The sequence below is a fragment of the Theropithecus gelada genome, chromosome 14 (assembly GCF_003255815.1).
Source record: "Theropithecus gelada isolate Dixy chromosome 14, Tgel_1.0, whole genome shotgun sequence".
In the NCBI taxonomy this organism is placed as follows: Eukaryota; Metazoa; Chordata; class Mammalia; order Primates; family Cercopithecidae; genus Theropithecus; species Theropithecus gelada.
Genome location: NC_037682.1, coordinates 84811537 through 84828802, shown reverse-complemented (window position 1 = coordinate 84828802; position 17266 = coordinate 84811537). Strand labels below are relative to the sequence as shown.

The following is a 17266-nucleotide window of genomic DNA, read 5'->3' as shown; positions in this document are numbered from 1 at the left end:
AAGGTACAAAGAGGTGACAGTAAAGAGGTATAGTACTTCCTTCCTTCTGTGCACACACAGAGGAACTAGATCTTCAGGCTGTGCTTCGTCAAAGATCAACCATCTTTAGTTTGATTTTCTAGACCAGGTGATTCTTGGCACCACTGACATTTGGGTCTGGATAATTCTTCGTTGTTGGGGGCTGACCTGTGTGTTTTAGGATGTTTAGCAGCAACCTGACCTCTGTCAAGTAGGAGGCAGTATCACCCCCTGCCCAGTTATGACAGCCAAAAATGTCTCCAAACATTGCCAAATGTCCCTGGGGGACAAAACCACCCTGGTTAGGACCCAGGCTCTGGGCCTTTGCTCAATGCAACAGTTGTCATCGCTGATCTGTCTTATTTGTCAATGTTAATATTTCTGGGGTTATGGGCATATATCACCCAGTAGAGTCTATCTGCTTTTCAGCACCAATATCATGTCATCCTTTTTCATATTTAATTTCCCTTTGAAGATGCATGTTTTTGGTGAAGAAAGACAATGTTTAGAAACTTCACTTAACCTTGGACAGAGAAATTTTTTGGACTATTTTTTCTGACCTAGATGCCTTCAGGTGATCTTTTTGTATCTGCTCACCGAGGGCTAAAGTTGCTCGTAAAGTCAGGACCACAGGGTCCCAATACCCTGAAAGTATTTTGCTCTAGGAAGGGATAAAATTCAAACCACCTAAAAAGATACATATTTATCTTTTCTTTAAAACCTCCATAATCAGCATCTGTTATAGGAAGAAAATTCTATCAATGGTCTAACCCTAATATTTCATGCTGCATTTTAGCCCATCCTTATTTACTCTTATTACTTCGAATGGAGAACCTTCCTTCCTATTTATACCCCTGGAGCTTGTGCCCCTGATTCTAGGAAAGCAGTGGATGTGGATGGGAAGGGCACTGTCTTAAATTAGCTTACCCGTTCCCGGTCCAATTTCTTCTTAACTTTCACAAGTCCCAAGACAGGATCCACAGTAAATTCATTGTCCCGATCTCCATTCACAATGGAAAAATGAATCTGTCCATTGGGCTGGCTATCTACATCTTCTGCTATTAGCTTCATGGAAAACAAGCAAAACAAAGAAAAGTCATGACATAAGAGAGCAAAGGTTGATTCTTAGGGTCCCAGATCTGTTTAAATGGGTGCAGCTGTGACAGTTTTCTCGGGAGTTCTGCTCTCTAATGTTAGTGACCACGCCCCCAGCAGAAGAGATGAATGATCAGCTGAAGGAGGGTGGCACCAGGCCCGCAGCTGCCATTTTATTTCTATGTTAATTTTTTACCTGCCCACGGCCTGATGCCTGTTAGGCCTGATTTTCCTCAGGGTTTGAGACAGTATGGTTAGACCCCAAAGCTAATAGACAGGAATGCTTTGATTTCTTCCCAATCCTGCAAGCTATGGTCTCTGCCATTGAGTCAGGGATTCTCTAGGCCTACGCATTTCCATGTTAAGGAAGCCAAGAAAGTTCCCCTTCCCCCACAGCAAATATACAGCCCCTCTGTCTATTGTTCCAGGTTGATTATGTTGAAATTTGTATGTATGGACATATTCGTGTACTTTCCAGGAAGCAGAGCGGGCCTGAGGAGTGCACTTCTGATGTATAAGAAATGCACTGTCCTCCAGCAGAGAGCTGCTCCAGCCTCATCCTGCAACGAGATGACTTGGATGGAAGGGACCTGCCAGCCAAGGGATGGGGAAGGATGGTGAGAAGGGGACTCGTTGTTCCAAAATGTAATTTGCGGTCTAAGAGAATCTGTGTTCTCAGGATACATGGCTTGTTCTTACTGTTAGAAAAAGTTCCTCCTGGAAAAGTCTCCTTTAAGAGCGGCCAATCAATCTTAGCTTTGCTCCAAATTGTAGCTGCCCAACTCTGTGTGTCTGTGTGTGTAGGGGGAAAGGAGGACAAGGATTTTATTTTGTCCTCAGCAATCTAATAATTTTAAATTGTAAATTGACAAATCATAGTTGCATATATTTATGGGGTACAAAGTGATATTATGATTTACGAACACAACGTGGAATAATTAAATCAAGCTAACTAACATATCAACTATCTCAAATACCTAGCATTTTCTGTGGTGAGAACATTTGAAACTTACTCTTAGCCATTTTGAAATGTACAATATACCACTATTAACTATATTCATTATGCTGTGCAACAGATCTCAAAAAAAAAAAAAGAAAAAAAGAATGTATTCCACCTAGCCACCTAATAACCTGTCATCTATGTTCACATCTAAGTAGGGGGCCATCATTAAAAATTCATCCTATGGTCTGTGTTGTTTTCTCAAAAAAGATGTGCTCCTGGGAGATAAGTGATTATCAGTCACTTACACCTTGATATAAATTAATCTATCAGACTCTTCCTAATATACAAATTACAGAAGGAGCCATAGAAAGATGGCCCCCATTCTTGGGGACAAATGGACACTGAAAGGGGGAAGTATGAAGAAAATTCAAGACAGACTTTGCTTTCTTCTTCACTTTATTGTGGATGACTAGTCCCAGACATCTAGAACCATCCCCAACCTCAGGTACCTACCAAAATGACAGAGTCTCCCACCAAGGCGTCTTCACTGATAACCGCACTGTAGACGTCTTGGCTGAACTTGGGAGGGTTGTCATTAACATCCGTGAGGTTGATGTTGACAGTGGCCACAGCGCTGAGAGCTGGGGTGCCACCATCTTTGGCTTCCACTACCAGGTAAAACCTTTTGCATAATTCATAGTCCAGGACTTCAGAGACAGAAATACCCCCTTTGAAGAAAAATGGGGAGCTTTATATTTGATTAGGAAAAAACACTGGTCAGCAATTCTATAATCATGGTAATATTTCTAACATCCTCTCCAGCCAAGAACTTAAACATTCAGGAATTTGTTTATTTAATGCCTTACTGAAAGTATTACAGAAGTCTGATTAATGCTGTCAGTGAGAGCATAGCTAGCCATCAAACATAACCCTGAAGAAATGAAAAGTCTTTACATGTTTCTGTAACAGTTTATGAACATCTCTGAGGCAGTTGAAAATCTCTGGCATCTTCACTCTCACACAACTAACGAGTAGGAACAAAAACAAGCATCCCTTATAGGTGTCTTCTGATGCCTCAGGTGGACAGAAGAAGACCAAGAATGAGCTGAGATGTGGGGATGTGATGGTATGACCCCATTCTTGTCAGCAAGTAAATACTTGCAGACTTCACTGAATGGGATTAACCACAAAGTTGCCTTGCCAAGTTAAAACGCACTTCTCTAAAACAATTATGGCACAAAGAGGGCAAAGATCTCAGAAATCTCAAGGTATAGAGACATAATGGAAAAGGAACTACTTGGAAATCAGACAGCTCAACAGGCACATATTGAGTTTAGTGCCCGCAACTACAGAATAGAGACGATAATGTCTGTGTCACAGAATTGCTTAAATAAGTAGAACATGTGAAAGCAGCTAGCTGGATGTTGGTGCTATATCCCTCCCATCCTAGCCCTTTCTGGGGAGGTAACCCAATCCTGCAGTCTGCAGTCATTGTATTGCCTGCAGAACACTTCTCAAGGGCATTTACTTTCCTCCCACCTAGTAAACAATCATGAGGACCGGTGAGAAGGTCATGACCATTCACATTTCCAGACAGGCAACTTCTCTAGTTGCTAAGACTGCCAATAGGCTCTTTCTACCTAAGGCAAAACACAGAAATCATACCTGTAACAAGAGCCTCTTTCTCTCCATAATTAAGTTTTCTTAGCACTTACCACCCCTAGTGCTTATTTTGCATCCCAGTCTTGCTAACCAGTGCTCAATTTAAATAGTACTTAGCCATTTCCCCATGGTGTTTATACACAATGGCCATAACTAGACAGGCTAGGGCCAACACATATTTAAATGAGGGAAACCCTCATACATTTTATTTGAGATAATGACTTTAGTAAACAGTTACTGCCAGGAGAGACTGTGATGCAATTCTTCCATCAATATTTTCACCTTCCAATACTTAAGGGCCAAGACTGCATTTCTTACATTTTTGGTATCCCTATAGTATAGCAGTGTTATATTATATTATATTAGAATATGCATTCCAGAGTCAGAAAGATCTTAGTTCAAACGTTGGATAAACCACTTATTAACAGTGGACATTGTGGTAATTATTCAACGTCTTTAAAGTTCTGGTTTTACTTAATAAGAGCCTGGAGTATTTGCCATGTTAAATAAACACTGCTAATTATAATGGTTTCTTGCTTATATTTACTGGATTATCCAAAGGAAAATGGACCTCCTTTGCCACATTGTTCAACAGGTGCATACTTCTTGAGTGACAAGGGAACTATGTCCAAAGGCTGGAAGGTGAGAGACTCATCTTTGTTATCTGCAAAATGGGAACTGCCTTGACTATTCATAGGGGAATTGGGAAATAGTGAGAATATCCACCAAAGAGCTTTGGGATAGAAATCCATACACTCTATGAAAACACAAGGATGAGTATGTTTAGTCTTCAAAGAATATCCAAGCTTGTTTTCTAGAATTACGACCTTTATTTGCCTGAAGCACCTCTAATACTTATTAACTCGCTGGTGAAGAGAAAGCCCCAGGGTTCTCTCTTATTCTTTCCCTTTATTTCAAAGCACCTTTTTATTCCCTAGGTGATGCTACACGTTCCCCCAGAGCTGGAAAAGGATCTGGTGAGAAATGAGTTTTCTGATCAGGAATTGTGAACTGGGTTCAAAAAAAGCACCAGTTCCAGCTCACTGATGAGTCTATTTGGGGTGCTGAGTTGAGAAGGCTGCATATCACCATGCAGATCACTTATCAGCATCTGCCTGTGCAGGTCATGAAAGAGTGGCAGTCCAAGTGTGGACAGTTGCACATGGAGGCTCATCCCCACGAACATTTTCCAACATGTGCACATATGACTGAAGTCAAAACACCCAACATCAAACAGAAAAGAGAGAAAATCAAACAAACTCTTGTTCTTGGAATACAAATAGTATTTCCTCTCCCCATTGAGAAACCATATTGCTGCCCCTGAGCCCTCCCATCTAGAAATTCTGGAGCCAACCTGGGGGTAAGATATTTGCTAAGTAAGCCCACAGCAAGGAGCTTAAAATTTAGCAGGAGCCATCCTTAAAAGCTGGAGGGCACTCTGTGGTCTGCATGTGGGCCCTGCTACCAGATTTGTTTCCTCTGTGAAGGAGGTAGGAGGAGGAAAAAGAGTCCGCCAAGAAGGGCTGGCAGAGTGGAGGAGAAGCAGGATATAGTGAAGTCCTGCATTCTTTTTTTTTGTGTGTGTATGTTGGACACGGTCTTACTCTGTTGCCCAGGCTGCAGTGAAATGGCAGGAATGTGGCTCACTAGAGCCTCTGGCTCCAGGGCTCAAGTAATTCTCCCACCTCAGCGTCCCAAGTAGCAGGGACCACAGGTGCATGCAACCATGCTTGGCTAATATATTTTTCTAAATTTTTGTAGAGACAGGGTCTCACTCTGTTGTCCAGGCTAGTCCTGAACTCCTGGACTCACTCGATCTTCCTGCCTCGACCTTCCAAAGTGCTGGGTTTACAGGTGTGAGCCACCATGCCAAGCTGAAGCTCTGCATTCTAAGTACAGTGCTATTTACCCACCTGTCTTGGGGTTGATCTTAAATTTCCCTTGTTCGTTCCCAGACCGGATGAGATAAGTGATCTCAGCATTTGTGCCAATATCTTTGCTGGTAGCAAAAACAGCAAGAACCTGGGTGCCAGGGGAGGTGTCCTCAGGCACCGTCACCAGGTAGTCCCTCCTCTCAAACACTGGGGGGTTGTCGTTAATGTCCAGGACGGTGATGGTGACAGTAGTGAGAGAGGACAGGGACTGTCCAGGACTCTGGTCAGTGGCCTGCACGCTGATGTTGTATGAAGACTGCTGCTCGCGGTCCAGTGGCTGCTCCAGGATGATGATGCCGGATGAGCTGTCAATGGAGAAGACCCCACCAGCTGAGTCTGCCAGGGAGTACACGACCTTCCTGTTGATGCCTGTGGGAGAGACACAGGAACATGAGTGGGCAAGAGCAAGGCCAGATGATCTGTGTTAGAATGTTACAGCTTTGCAGACTTTTGAAGGCCCACAACAAGAAAAATAGTTATTACAGAAACAGACAGCTGTGGCTCTACAAAAATGTAAATTTCAGTTCGTGGGAAAAAATGAAATTAAAAGGCAAAGAAACTGGGAAAATATCGGCAACAAATATCAGAAATAGTTGGATATTCTCAATATACAACTTGCCCCCCACAGATCTTTAAGAAAAACTCTCAGAGGCTAATAGATGCAGCGGTAAAGATGTGGCACAGAAAGAGAAATAGAAACCCAAACCGATGAATTAATTAATTACTTCAACACAGATTTATTTAGAATCTACCAGGCACTTTCTAGGGGGCTTGCAAGTCTAGCAATAGGCAAGTCCAACATTTCTTGAGGAGATTTTACATTACAGTGGGGCTGTAGTGGTGGTGAGGGGAAGCCACTGGTGAGCTGTGAGATGGGAGTCATGAGACGTGATGTAGATTTTAACAGGATCCCTCTGGCTTCTGCTCCTGAACAGATGGAAGGGCAGCCAGAGAGGAAGGTGGGAGACCAGTCAGCAGCCTCCTACAGCAACAGAAGCATGCAATCTTGGTGGCCTGAACAAGGCAGATGGTGTCGGAAGTGGTGAGTAGGGGTCAGGTTCCACATCTATTCTAAGCAACCAGCTGGTGAGAAATGAAGGGTTCCTGGATGTGTTCTGAACTTGGAGGTGGCGAGAGTGTTTTCTGATTGTGGAGCTGGCAGGATATAGGATGTGAGAGAAACAGAGGCTTCTAGAATGACCCTTAGGTTTTGGCCTGAGCAACTGGAAAGAGGAGGCTGTCATTAGCTGAGGTGGGGAGGGCTGCAGAAAGACTAGGTTTTAAATGAAAGACCAGAAGCCCTATTCTGGACAGATTAAGTGTGAGATGTGCATTTGATATTCAAGTGCAGATGTCAAGCAGAAAGTCAGATAGAAGAGGCTGCAGTTCAGAGGAGAGGGCCAAGATGGAGCTAAAAATTTGAGTGTCATTGGTGTACAGATGTCACGCAAAGCCATGAGAAATGAATGAGGTCACAAGGGATTATAGAGGGAAGAAAGAAATCCAAGGGCCAGTGAGCCTGGAGCACTCCATCAAGGAAGGGAGAGGATCTAGTCCAAGGGTGCTCTCCTGCTCTACGATTTCAAGAAATGTACTTAGTTACCAAAATACCATTTTATATTACTATGTACTAAAGCTAAAACATATAAACTAGGAAATGTCTATTAACTACCAATTAATTATTGAATAACAGTTGGATTGACTTCTAGTTCTGACTATTGATTTAACTGGTTTCATTAGAGGATTTCAGCACTTGGAAATGGTTTAGAAACCTCAAGTTCACTTTAGTTGTTAGGATTTATAAGAAGTAAATTGTAACAGCCTTGTCGGCTGAAAAAGCACCATTCTGATCCTAAATACTGTTAATGAAGACAGACATTAGTCAGAGGTCTTTAGTTATGACAACCATCTGAAAATGTCTTTTGAGAATCATGGAACCTTAGAATATAAGCTCTTAGAGGGGAGGGCCTAGCCATCTTTTTTCTTATTGTAACACCTCATTTGGCAATAATAAGAGCTAAACGTTTTACTTTCCTAGTGTACAATTTCTCTTAAGCCCAAGTTCCCAGCAAACCAATAAAATCATATATTTGGAGGGATGACATAAATTGCATTATGTGGCTTTAACCAAAAGGTCAACACTGAGAGCTTGTTCTTGGTTCCGTTCCAGAGAGTCCATTTTTTCCGAAGTTTCATCATTTATTTCTTTTTCAAAACAACCGCCCTGTGATGTATACACATCAACCTGTGATTTTATTGATGCTGGGATTAAAAATAAGAAGGCTTTCCTCTTCTCTTGCTGCCTCCTTGAAATAAGGCTTCAGAGCAGTCATTTAGGGGTGCTTTCTGGCTATTGTTGGAGTGACTGCAAGATTGAATTCTTCAACATGAATCCCTAGGGGAATACACAGAGGGGTTGCAGAGGTGATCGAGCTTGCACCTGGAAAACAATGGCCCTGTCTGGGTGTCAGAATAGGTTGTGTGCCCCGGAAGCTGCCTTGACTGATTCAATGGTCTCAGGATGCCTCTCAAAGTCACAAAAATGCATTTATGGAAACACATCAGCAATTGACATAAATACACCACACAGGTTTTCAAATCACACACATTCCCTACAGAATTAACTTCCACCTCCAGCATATGGTACGCTGCTCTTGCCAACAAGAAGAGCAGGCAGGAAATTCATGCAGGGACTTTCATTAGTGCATGTGTTGGGAACTACAAATTCCATTTCACTAATGCATTAACCAAGGACTTGCCTGGTGCAACCAGCATTTTTAGGTAGGCATGAGGAACAACATGCAAAGTCCTGTTTTCCCTAGGCTCTTTGCCCAATCTCCTTAGGGATTTCAGGAGATCTATGCTTGGAAATTTTTCCTCTTCAGGCCTGAAGATCAGTTTTGGAAGAAGGTGATTTCTGACACACTGTTCTGAAGGCCATGCTGCTGTGAACAGATGAGTGAGGAGAGGTAAGGGCGGATTTGCAAAAGGCCAAAAGGGAAGGTGCTTTTAATGGCTGCCTGTGTTTCCTTCACTGAGACACATAGCTGAAATCTAATTCCATCACTTCTGTTCTTGGCCTGCAGCTTTCTCTTCAGCCCTGTTTAGAGGCACTCAGCTGGGCTCTGATCCCCTAGGCAGGAGATTCTTGTTCTCCAAGCTTCCTGGTCAGCTGACTAGCCCTGTTGTTGGAGTGCTGCGTTTACAGGACTGACATTAATCAGCCACACAAAGACCATGGCTCCCCTCCGGGCAGATTCTGTTAATTTAAACTCCATGACAGGGTTTTTCTGCTTTACTATAGCAGAAAACCATCCCTTTCCCCTGCAAGTTGCTGACCCACACTCCCCCCACCTCCTCATACATTTTGCTTCTGACAATATCTTGGGCATTCACACCAGGAGGAACTGGAAGATTTATTGTTCCTCTCTCCTTTCTGTTACCAATCAGACTGATAAGAAACGAAGAGCAGAGAGGGGTGGGGGAGACCCAGACCAAAAAACCTGCTAAATGGCATCACTTAGAATTTGCTGCCTCTCAAGAAAAGAGCAGGATATATTTTTGGAGCATATTAAACTTCCAATTTAGACAAAATTGCAATGGATTTCAATAAGTTTTAGAAATAAAGTCAGAAGCATAGCCGCCAATTTGGAAACAGTATTTTTGGGGTAGCATTTGGGTCTTTGCCATGTGGGCAAATGGGGTGCCATCTTTATAATGAATGCAGGTCATGTTGCTAGAGTGGACACTTTTTATCCAAAGGGGTTTGATAAATGCCATCCTTCAAATTGCTATCCCTTTCTACATCCACAGCAGAAATGATGAACCCAAGCAGAAGACTTGCTTGCTAATTGGTCTAATGCTCCCACTGCATGTCATGATGTGTTACATTAAGGTATAACATTAATCCATCATTTTGCCTCTGTGTTTTTAACTATGTAATTCTCTTCTCCAATTTGAGCCTAATTTAATGGGGATGGAGATACTTAGCTTCTTTAAATGCCGAAATGCCAGGCTACCAAGAGAAGTGCGACCCTCATTGCAAGTGAGGTTTCTGCATGTTATCTGTGGCAAATGGAGCAGATAGGCCTTCAGAGAATTGAAATCAAGGAAAAAGAGAATGATTAAAATCGCTATTTGCTCAAAGAAAGTAATAGGTAGTGGCATTTTGTGGAGTGGGATAGAAGGAAGAAAATAGCACATAAAAATTTCTAGTAGCTGTGAAATTCAGGAATGGGTTGTGAAAGACACCTATATTCTGCCTCTCAGAGGGTTTATAAATGGAATCCATGTTCCTCTCAATGGACCAAATGGAAAGTTAAACTTTTTGGACATGGGACTGTACATAAAAGTCAGTTTAAAATGCATTAAAATGAAGGCAATGTGGTCTAGTACTGGAAGTCAGGGGACTTTACCTCTCGGTCATAGCCTGACCAAACTACACAAGTGTCCTTGGGCAAGTCACTTCGTTTCCCTGGGTCTGCATTTCTAGAGTGGCAGAACCCAGGTCAGTTGAGGTCTAAGATTATTTTCCAGCACTATGACTCCTTTCCTAGTTACATAAAGGGAGTCGGTTTCATTTCTATTTCCAGTGAATGCTCCCTGCAACTGCTCATTAAGTTGCTGGACCTGGGCCTAAGTGGGCCAGCATCAACAAAGGAAAAATCCACATTCAGCTGGATCATGACAAGCTATTAGAATCTTCAGGATGGAAGGAAAACTTAACACAGCAGATTCATACCATTCAGTTAAATGCTCAGAATTCACACCTACAGCTTACAGTTATACAAGTCCTTACACTTCAGTGAGAAATAACCCCCAGTGATAGGATCATCCCTAGGGATCTAACCTACCAAGTGCCAGAATAACTTAGCTTTAAATCTGAGATTGCTAAAGGTGTTAAAATCAGCACTGAAACCAGACGGCAAGAGTCACCAACACAGCATATACACTGAGCTATTTTTGACCTGGTCTTTAAAAAGTATTTTCTCTCCTCCTCCTAAGATCAGGATCACTAAACTTAAGGAACCAGAAAGAGCTATGTTCTGCCTGGTTTGGTGTCTTTTGCTGGCAGCTGCCCTGACTTCTCTGCAGGGTCTTGTCTCTGACATTCACTCCTATGTCTTTTGTTGCCTGCATGGGATCTAGCCTGCAGGTGACACACAAAAAATGTGGGTTGCATAGGAGTGGTGAGAGAAGGCATCCCTGTCTTATGCCACTTTTTAAGGGGAATGCTTCCAGTTTTTGCCCCTTCAGCATGATATTGGCTGTGGGTTTGTCATAAATAGCTCTTATTATTTTGAGATACGTTCCATTAATACCAAATTTATTGAGAGTTTTTAGCATGAAGGGCCGTTGAATTGTCAAAGGCCTTTTCTGCATCTGTTGAGATAATCATGTGGTTTTTGTCTTTGGTTCTATTTATATGCTAGATTACGTTTATTGATTTGACATAGTGTTGGAAGTTCTGGCCACAGCAATCAGGTAAGAGAAAGAAATAAAAGGTATTCGATTAGGAAAACAAGAAGTCTAATTGTCCCTGTTTGCAGATGACATGATTGTCTATTTAGAAAACCCCATCGTCTCAGCCCAAAATCTCTTCAAGCTGATAAGCAACTTCAGCAAAGTCTCAGGATACAAAATCAATGTACAAAAATCACAAGCATTCTTATACACCAGTAACAGACAAACAGAGAGCCAAATCATGAGTGAACTCCCATTCACAATTGCTTCAAAGAGAATAAAATACCTAGGAATCCAACTTACAAAGGATGTGAAGGACCTCTTCAAAGAGAACTACAAACCACTGCTCAGTGAAATAAAAGAGGACGCAAACAAATGGAAGAACATTCCATGCTTATGGATAGGAAGAATCAATACCGTGAAAATTGCCATACTGCCCAAGGTAATTTATAGATTCAATGCCATCCCCATCAAGTTACCAATGACTTTCTTCACAAAATTGGGAAAAACTACTTTAAAGTTCACATCGAACCAAAAAAGAGCCTGCATTGCCAAGACAACCCTAAGTCAAAAGAACAAAGCTGGAGGCATCACGCTACCTGACTTCAAACTGTACTACAAGTCTACAGTAACCAAAACAGCATGGTACTGGTACCAAAACAGAGATATAGACCAATGGAATAGAACAGAGCCCTCAGAAATAATAGCACACATCTACAACCATCTGATCTTTGACAAACCTGACAAAAACAAGAAATGGGGAAAGGATTCCCTATTTAATAAATGGTGCTGGGAAAACTGGCTAGCCATAAGTAGAAAACTGAAACTGGATCCCCTCCTTACTCCTTATATAAAAAATTAATTCAAGATGGATTAGAGACTTAAATGTTAGACCTAAAACCGTAAAAACCATAGAAGAAAACCTAGGCATAGGCAATACCATTCAGGACATAGGCATGGGCAAGGACTTGACATCTAAAACACCAAAAGCGACGGCAGCAAAAGCCAAAATTGACAAATGGGATCTAATTAAACTAAAGAACTTCTGCACAGCAAAAGAAACTTCCATCAGAGTGAACATACAGCCTACAGAATGTGAGAAAATTTTTGCAATCTACTCATCTGACAAAGGGCTAATATCCAGAATCTACGAAGAACTCAACAAATTTACAAGAAAAAAAACAAGCAACCCCATCAAAAAGTGGGCAAAGAATATGAACAGACACTTCTCAAAAGAAGACATTTATGCAGCCAACAGACATATGAAGAAATGCTCATCATCACTAGCCATCAGAGAAATGCAAATCAAAACCACAATGAGATACCATCTCACACCAGTTAGAATGGCAATCATTAAAAAATCAGGAAACAACAGGTGCTGGAGAGGATGTGGAGAAATAGGAACACTTTTACACTGTTGGTGGGACTGTAAACTAGTTCAACCATGGTGGAAGACAGTGTGGCGATTCCTCAAGGATCTAGAACTAGAAATACCATTTGACCCAGCCATCCCTTTACTGGGTATATACCCAAAGGATTATAAATCATGCTGCTATAAAGACACATGCACACCTATGTTTATTGCGGCACTATTCCCAATAGCAAAGACTTGGAACCAACCCAAATGCCCATCAATGACAGACTGGATTAAGAAAATGTGGCACATATATACCATGGAATACTATGCAGCCATAAAAAAGGATGAGTTCGTGTCCTTTGTAGGGACATGGATGCAGCTGGAAACCATCATTCTCAGCAAACTATCGCAAGAACAGAAAACCAAACACCACATGTTCTCACTCATAGGTGGGAATTGAACAATGAGATCACTTGGATACAGGAAGGGGAACATCACACACTGGTGCTTGTTGTGGGTTGGCGGGAGTGGGGAGGGATAGCATTAGGAGATATACCTAATGTAAATGACGAGTTAATGGGTACAGCACACCAACATGGCACTTTTGTTACATATGTAACAAATCTGCACGTTGTGCACATGTACCCTAGAACATAAAGTATGATAAAAAAAATGTGGGTTGCACTAAGTTGCAGTAAACTGGTTTTTATAAAGGGATTTAAACTTAAAAGAGTAGGTACCTTGGGAAGAAATAATTTAAAGCAATTTCAACAATCATACTTTAGTAACACTTTTAATGTGGGTTCTAATCTCTAATTTTTATATCAACTTTATTGAGGTGTCATAATTTACATATCATAACATTAGTACATTTTAAGTCTCTCTACCTCATACATTCTCACAAATGTCTACCTTCATGAATCCACTGCCCTCATCAAGATCTAGAATATTTCAATCCCTGTTTAGGTTCCTTCTTGTCCTATTGCAGTTAGTTTCTCAATCCCATGCCGCAGGCTATCTAATAAGTTGGTTTTGAGCCAACACTTTCTCCTGGCTTTATTACTATCTATTCATCAGTGCTTGAAATGCCACAAGTATGTTTAGATTTCAGTCTTTATGACCCAGGCTTGGTGATTAACTCATGCCCTTATTTAAACTGGAAGGATTATCCTTTGAAGAAAAATGATCAACAAAGCTTGGGTTCTTGAGTATGTCATCGCATTCCTTTGCCATGGCCTTATTCTTAAAATACAGCATTGTTTCTTTTGAGAAGTGGAAGGTTTCTGTCTGTCTTGCAGCAGACACTGGCTATGACACTTCCATTTAATAAGGACTTGCCAAGTGCCACCTGTCTGCTTGACTACTCTAGGCATTGAGTTGAGAGTAAGTGGAGTCCCAAAGACAACATCCCTAACTCTGCAAGCTTAGCAACTTGGGAAGAATTACTTGAACTAGACATAGTAGTTTAGAGGTTTACTTTTCTGCATGTCAACCCCCTAACTTCCTGTCTCACATAAATTGGAATGCTGGGTTGTTTTGATTCTGCCTCTGAGATATCTCTTGAATGTCTTGTGGCCAGGTGAGGCTCTCATTCTCTCTTGCCTAGACTGCTGTAAGAGACTCCTAATTGCAAACTGTAGCAGAGTTGATACCCTGTCGTCTAAAGTTAACCAGGGCTAAGTTTCCAAAATTCTGGATCCAGGCTTGCCCCAGCTTCTCAGACAGCCACTGTCTTCCAACTTCCTATAAACAGAAGCAAAAACTTTTGAGAATGGCATTCTAGTCCTTTGCAATCTGGTCCCAACCCTGCTTTCCAGTGTCATCTCCAGCTCCACTTCCATTCTGTACTGTCTACCCCAGTGCTGCCTGAAGGTCCCCCACATATCTCCTTCCCTGGTCTGCATTTGTGCTTTGCCCTCTTCGAATGTTCTCTTATCTCTTTCTCTTGTCAAAATCCTACATATCCTTTGCAGGGTCTCCTCTGGAACAGCTTCCTTAATTTCCTCAGTCATTTCCTCCTCTGTGTTCCCTTAATGTTATTTTTGCCTCTATTTTTTGCATTATCATTAGTTATATGTATATCCCCTCTCCCAGTAGATTAGTGTACCTTTTAGGCAAAGGAACTGTGTCTTATTATCTTTGAATCCCAAAACTGAGCACAGAGCCTGGCACATAGACAGCAATGAATGTTGAACTGCAGAAGAAACAACTAGGGGACCAAAGCAAGTATACATTCCTGCTAACATAACATACGTAGGTGATGCACACAGTACACATATATGTCCATTGCAAATGCATGTGCTGAAAGAATGAAATAACCTTGAAAAAGGGCAATGTGGAGAAAACTGCTTTCTTTTATTAAGAAATGTTTAGTTTTTTAATATTTAAAAATGTATATAAAACATTCATATACATATACAAAGCTTTTGCTAAATAATTGCATTTGTGAGAAAAAAATGGTACCTACCCAATTTTCCAACAATGAGGACTGGTTGAATCCATCATCCCACGGTCATATGGTGTATATAGAATACAATGTACAATGTCACATAAAGATGTAAAAGAATACATAAGGGCAGAGAAATACATTTGCAGGTCATCAAAAAAGCAAGTTACAAAATCATATCTAATTTATGAGCCTAGTTTTGTGGGGAAAAAAAAAAAGGCAGAAGGGATTTCTATCAAAATGGTAATCATGGTTAAAAATGATTTGTTCTCTTTTTTGTTTACCCTTCTAGGTTAACAGCATGTTTGTAAACACACAGCATGTTTGTAATAAATAAAAGAACTATTATAAAAATTATGTACATGAGAAATAGTTCTTCAATATCAATTTTGGAGAGCAATCAAGTACTCAAGTTGTTCTGCAGGCCAGTTTAATTCTCAACATACATACCACTTGAAATTGCAGAAAAGATACATATTCTATAGGCTACTTTTTCTGGATATTTCTATGCTTCATTATAGTTCGTCTTCAGAAAGACACTGGCTTTAATTGGAAAATCATTTTGTCAAGGTCTCATTATAAAGTTATTTCAAGAAATGTGATTTAAAAATGATTTTCTTTTCTTTTTTCTTTTTCTTTTTTTGAGACAGAGTCTCACTCTGTTGCCCAGGCTGGAGTGCAGTGGCATGATCTCAGCTCACCGCAACCTCTGCCTCCTGGGTTCAAGCGTTTCTCCTGCCTCAGCCTCCGGAGCAGCTGGGATTACAGGCACACGCCACCATGCCTGGCTAATTTTTGTATTTTTAGTAGAGATGGGGTTTCACTATGTTGGCCAGGCTGGTCTCAAACTCCTGACCTCAGGTGATCCACCCACCTCGGCCTCCCAGTGTTGGGATTACAGGTGTGAGCCACCACGCCCAGCCTTAAAAATGATTTTCATAGTTAAATTAAGCAAAGAAAATGGCTAGCCTAAAATTCTTCTCTCATCCTCTGTGGAAGGCAAATAAAACCCCATTACAATGAAACAGCTTAAACTAATGGCTCCTTTTTCCTCTGTTTGAAATATGCCTGTGGATAATATGAAATAAAACAGAAAGTTGCCATGAGGAGGCCCATGGAATTAGTAATTAGTTTTTCAGTTGGCAATTAATTTTAAATAGACTCCCTAATTACTTCTGTTTTAAGTGCCTTTTAAAAGTTCTTCACTGGGCGATGACTAAAGCTGGCACATTCCCATGGGCAGAATACCAACTCCTGGGGTCAGTAGCCCCTTGGTTTTTTGAAAAGTCAAGAAACACAGAAGGTAACATCAGTCACAGAGTCCAGGAGACCCTGATGACTGCACCAAAAATCTACCGAGGACTTGCCAATTGGACTGGCTGTAGCTCTGCTGGATAGGAGTAACAACATGATTGTGGGCTCCTGTGCAAAATAAAAATACAGGGACTCTTGTTTAAACAGTATTAAGACACTCAACACAAGCCAGAGGATAGCATTAAATGAAATACAGGGCCCTTCCAAGCAAGGAGCTCTGTTTGACTGCACATCTATAAAACTTCCCATTGCCGGATAAGATTATAGTTATACCTTCTGTGATACCTAAAAAGTTGCAGCTCATCTGGGTATAAACTTTTTCAAGTACCTATGGCTTGGCATGAAACTATGCCTAGGATGATTAAGTGTAAGCAAACGAATTCATCAACTAAATACTCAAAACTCCATGTTTATTGGTACACGGAATGTCTGTGGTGGATAGCTACCCAACAATCATGCAACGGGTTTTCTATATGGGCCACTAAGTGTGACCACTGGATCCATTCATTCATCCATCTAATAAATACTTAACTCCTGCTGCATGGCAGGTGCTGGGGATACAAAGACAGATGGCTCCCACCACTTATGTCCTCTCAAATGGCTCTCATTTCTCAGGAGACAAGCATGTATAGAGTTGATTGTTGGAGAGGAGTGGTCAAAGGAAGTTTCTCAGAGAAGAAAACAAATGAATTGAGTCCTGAGGGAAAGACAGGAGTTGTCAGTAGCAAAATAAGGTAGAAGAGTGACAGGAAGAAAGGGCATTACAAATTGTGGGAACATGTGTGAAGTTAACAATGCTGACATTGCAAGGTATGCTCAGAGAAGGATAAAGGGTTCAGCATTATTAAATGCCTAAGTTTAGAACAGTAGAGGCTGAAACTGTCTATTTTCAGAGCCAATTGCAAGTTACCAGAGGTGTTCTAACCAATTATAGTTAGTGTAAACTAGAAACTGGGCCTAAGTTAATGGATAAATTAGCAGAAAGAAAAAAGAAAGATTGGAAGGAGCAAGGTGGAGAGGATGCGTGGGTGGGA

The 17266-nt window shown here is 41.3% G+C and overlaps 1 protein-coding gene across 2 annotated transcripts in view; it reads right to left on the bottom strand.

The window, feature by feature from the left end:
- Positions 1 to 17266, bottom strand: part of FAT3 (FAT atypical cadherin 3) — a 558548-nt gene that overhangs the window by 58822 nt on the left and 482460 nt on the right. For both annotated transcript variants that reach the window (XM_025356611.1, XM_025356610.1), the window contains exons 13-15: positions 5632 to 6021; positions 2570 to 2784; positions 946 to 1083 (exon numbers count right to left, since the gene is read on the bottom strand). In XM_025356611.1, the coding sequence (XP_025212396.1) occupies positions 946 to 1083; positions 2570 to 2784; positions 5632 to 6021 (743 nt within the window). The remainder of the gene's footprint in view (positions 1 to 945; positions 1084 to 2569; positions 2785 to 5631; positions 6022 to 17266) is intronic.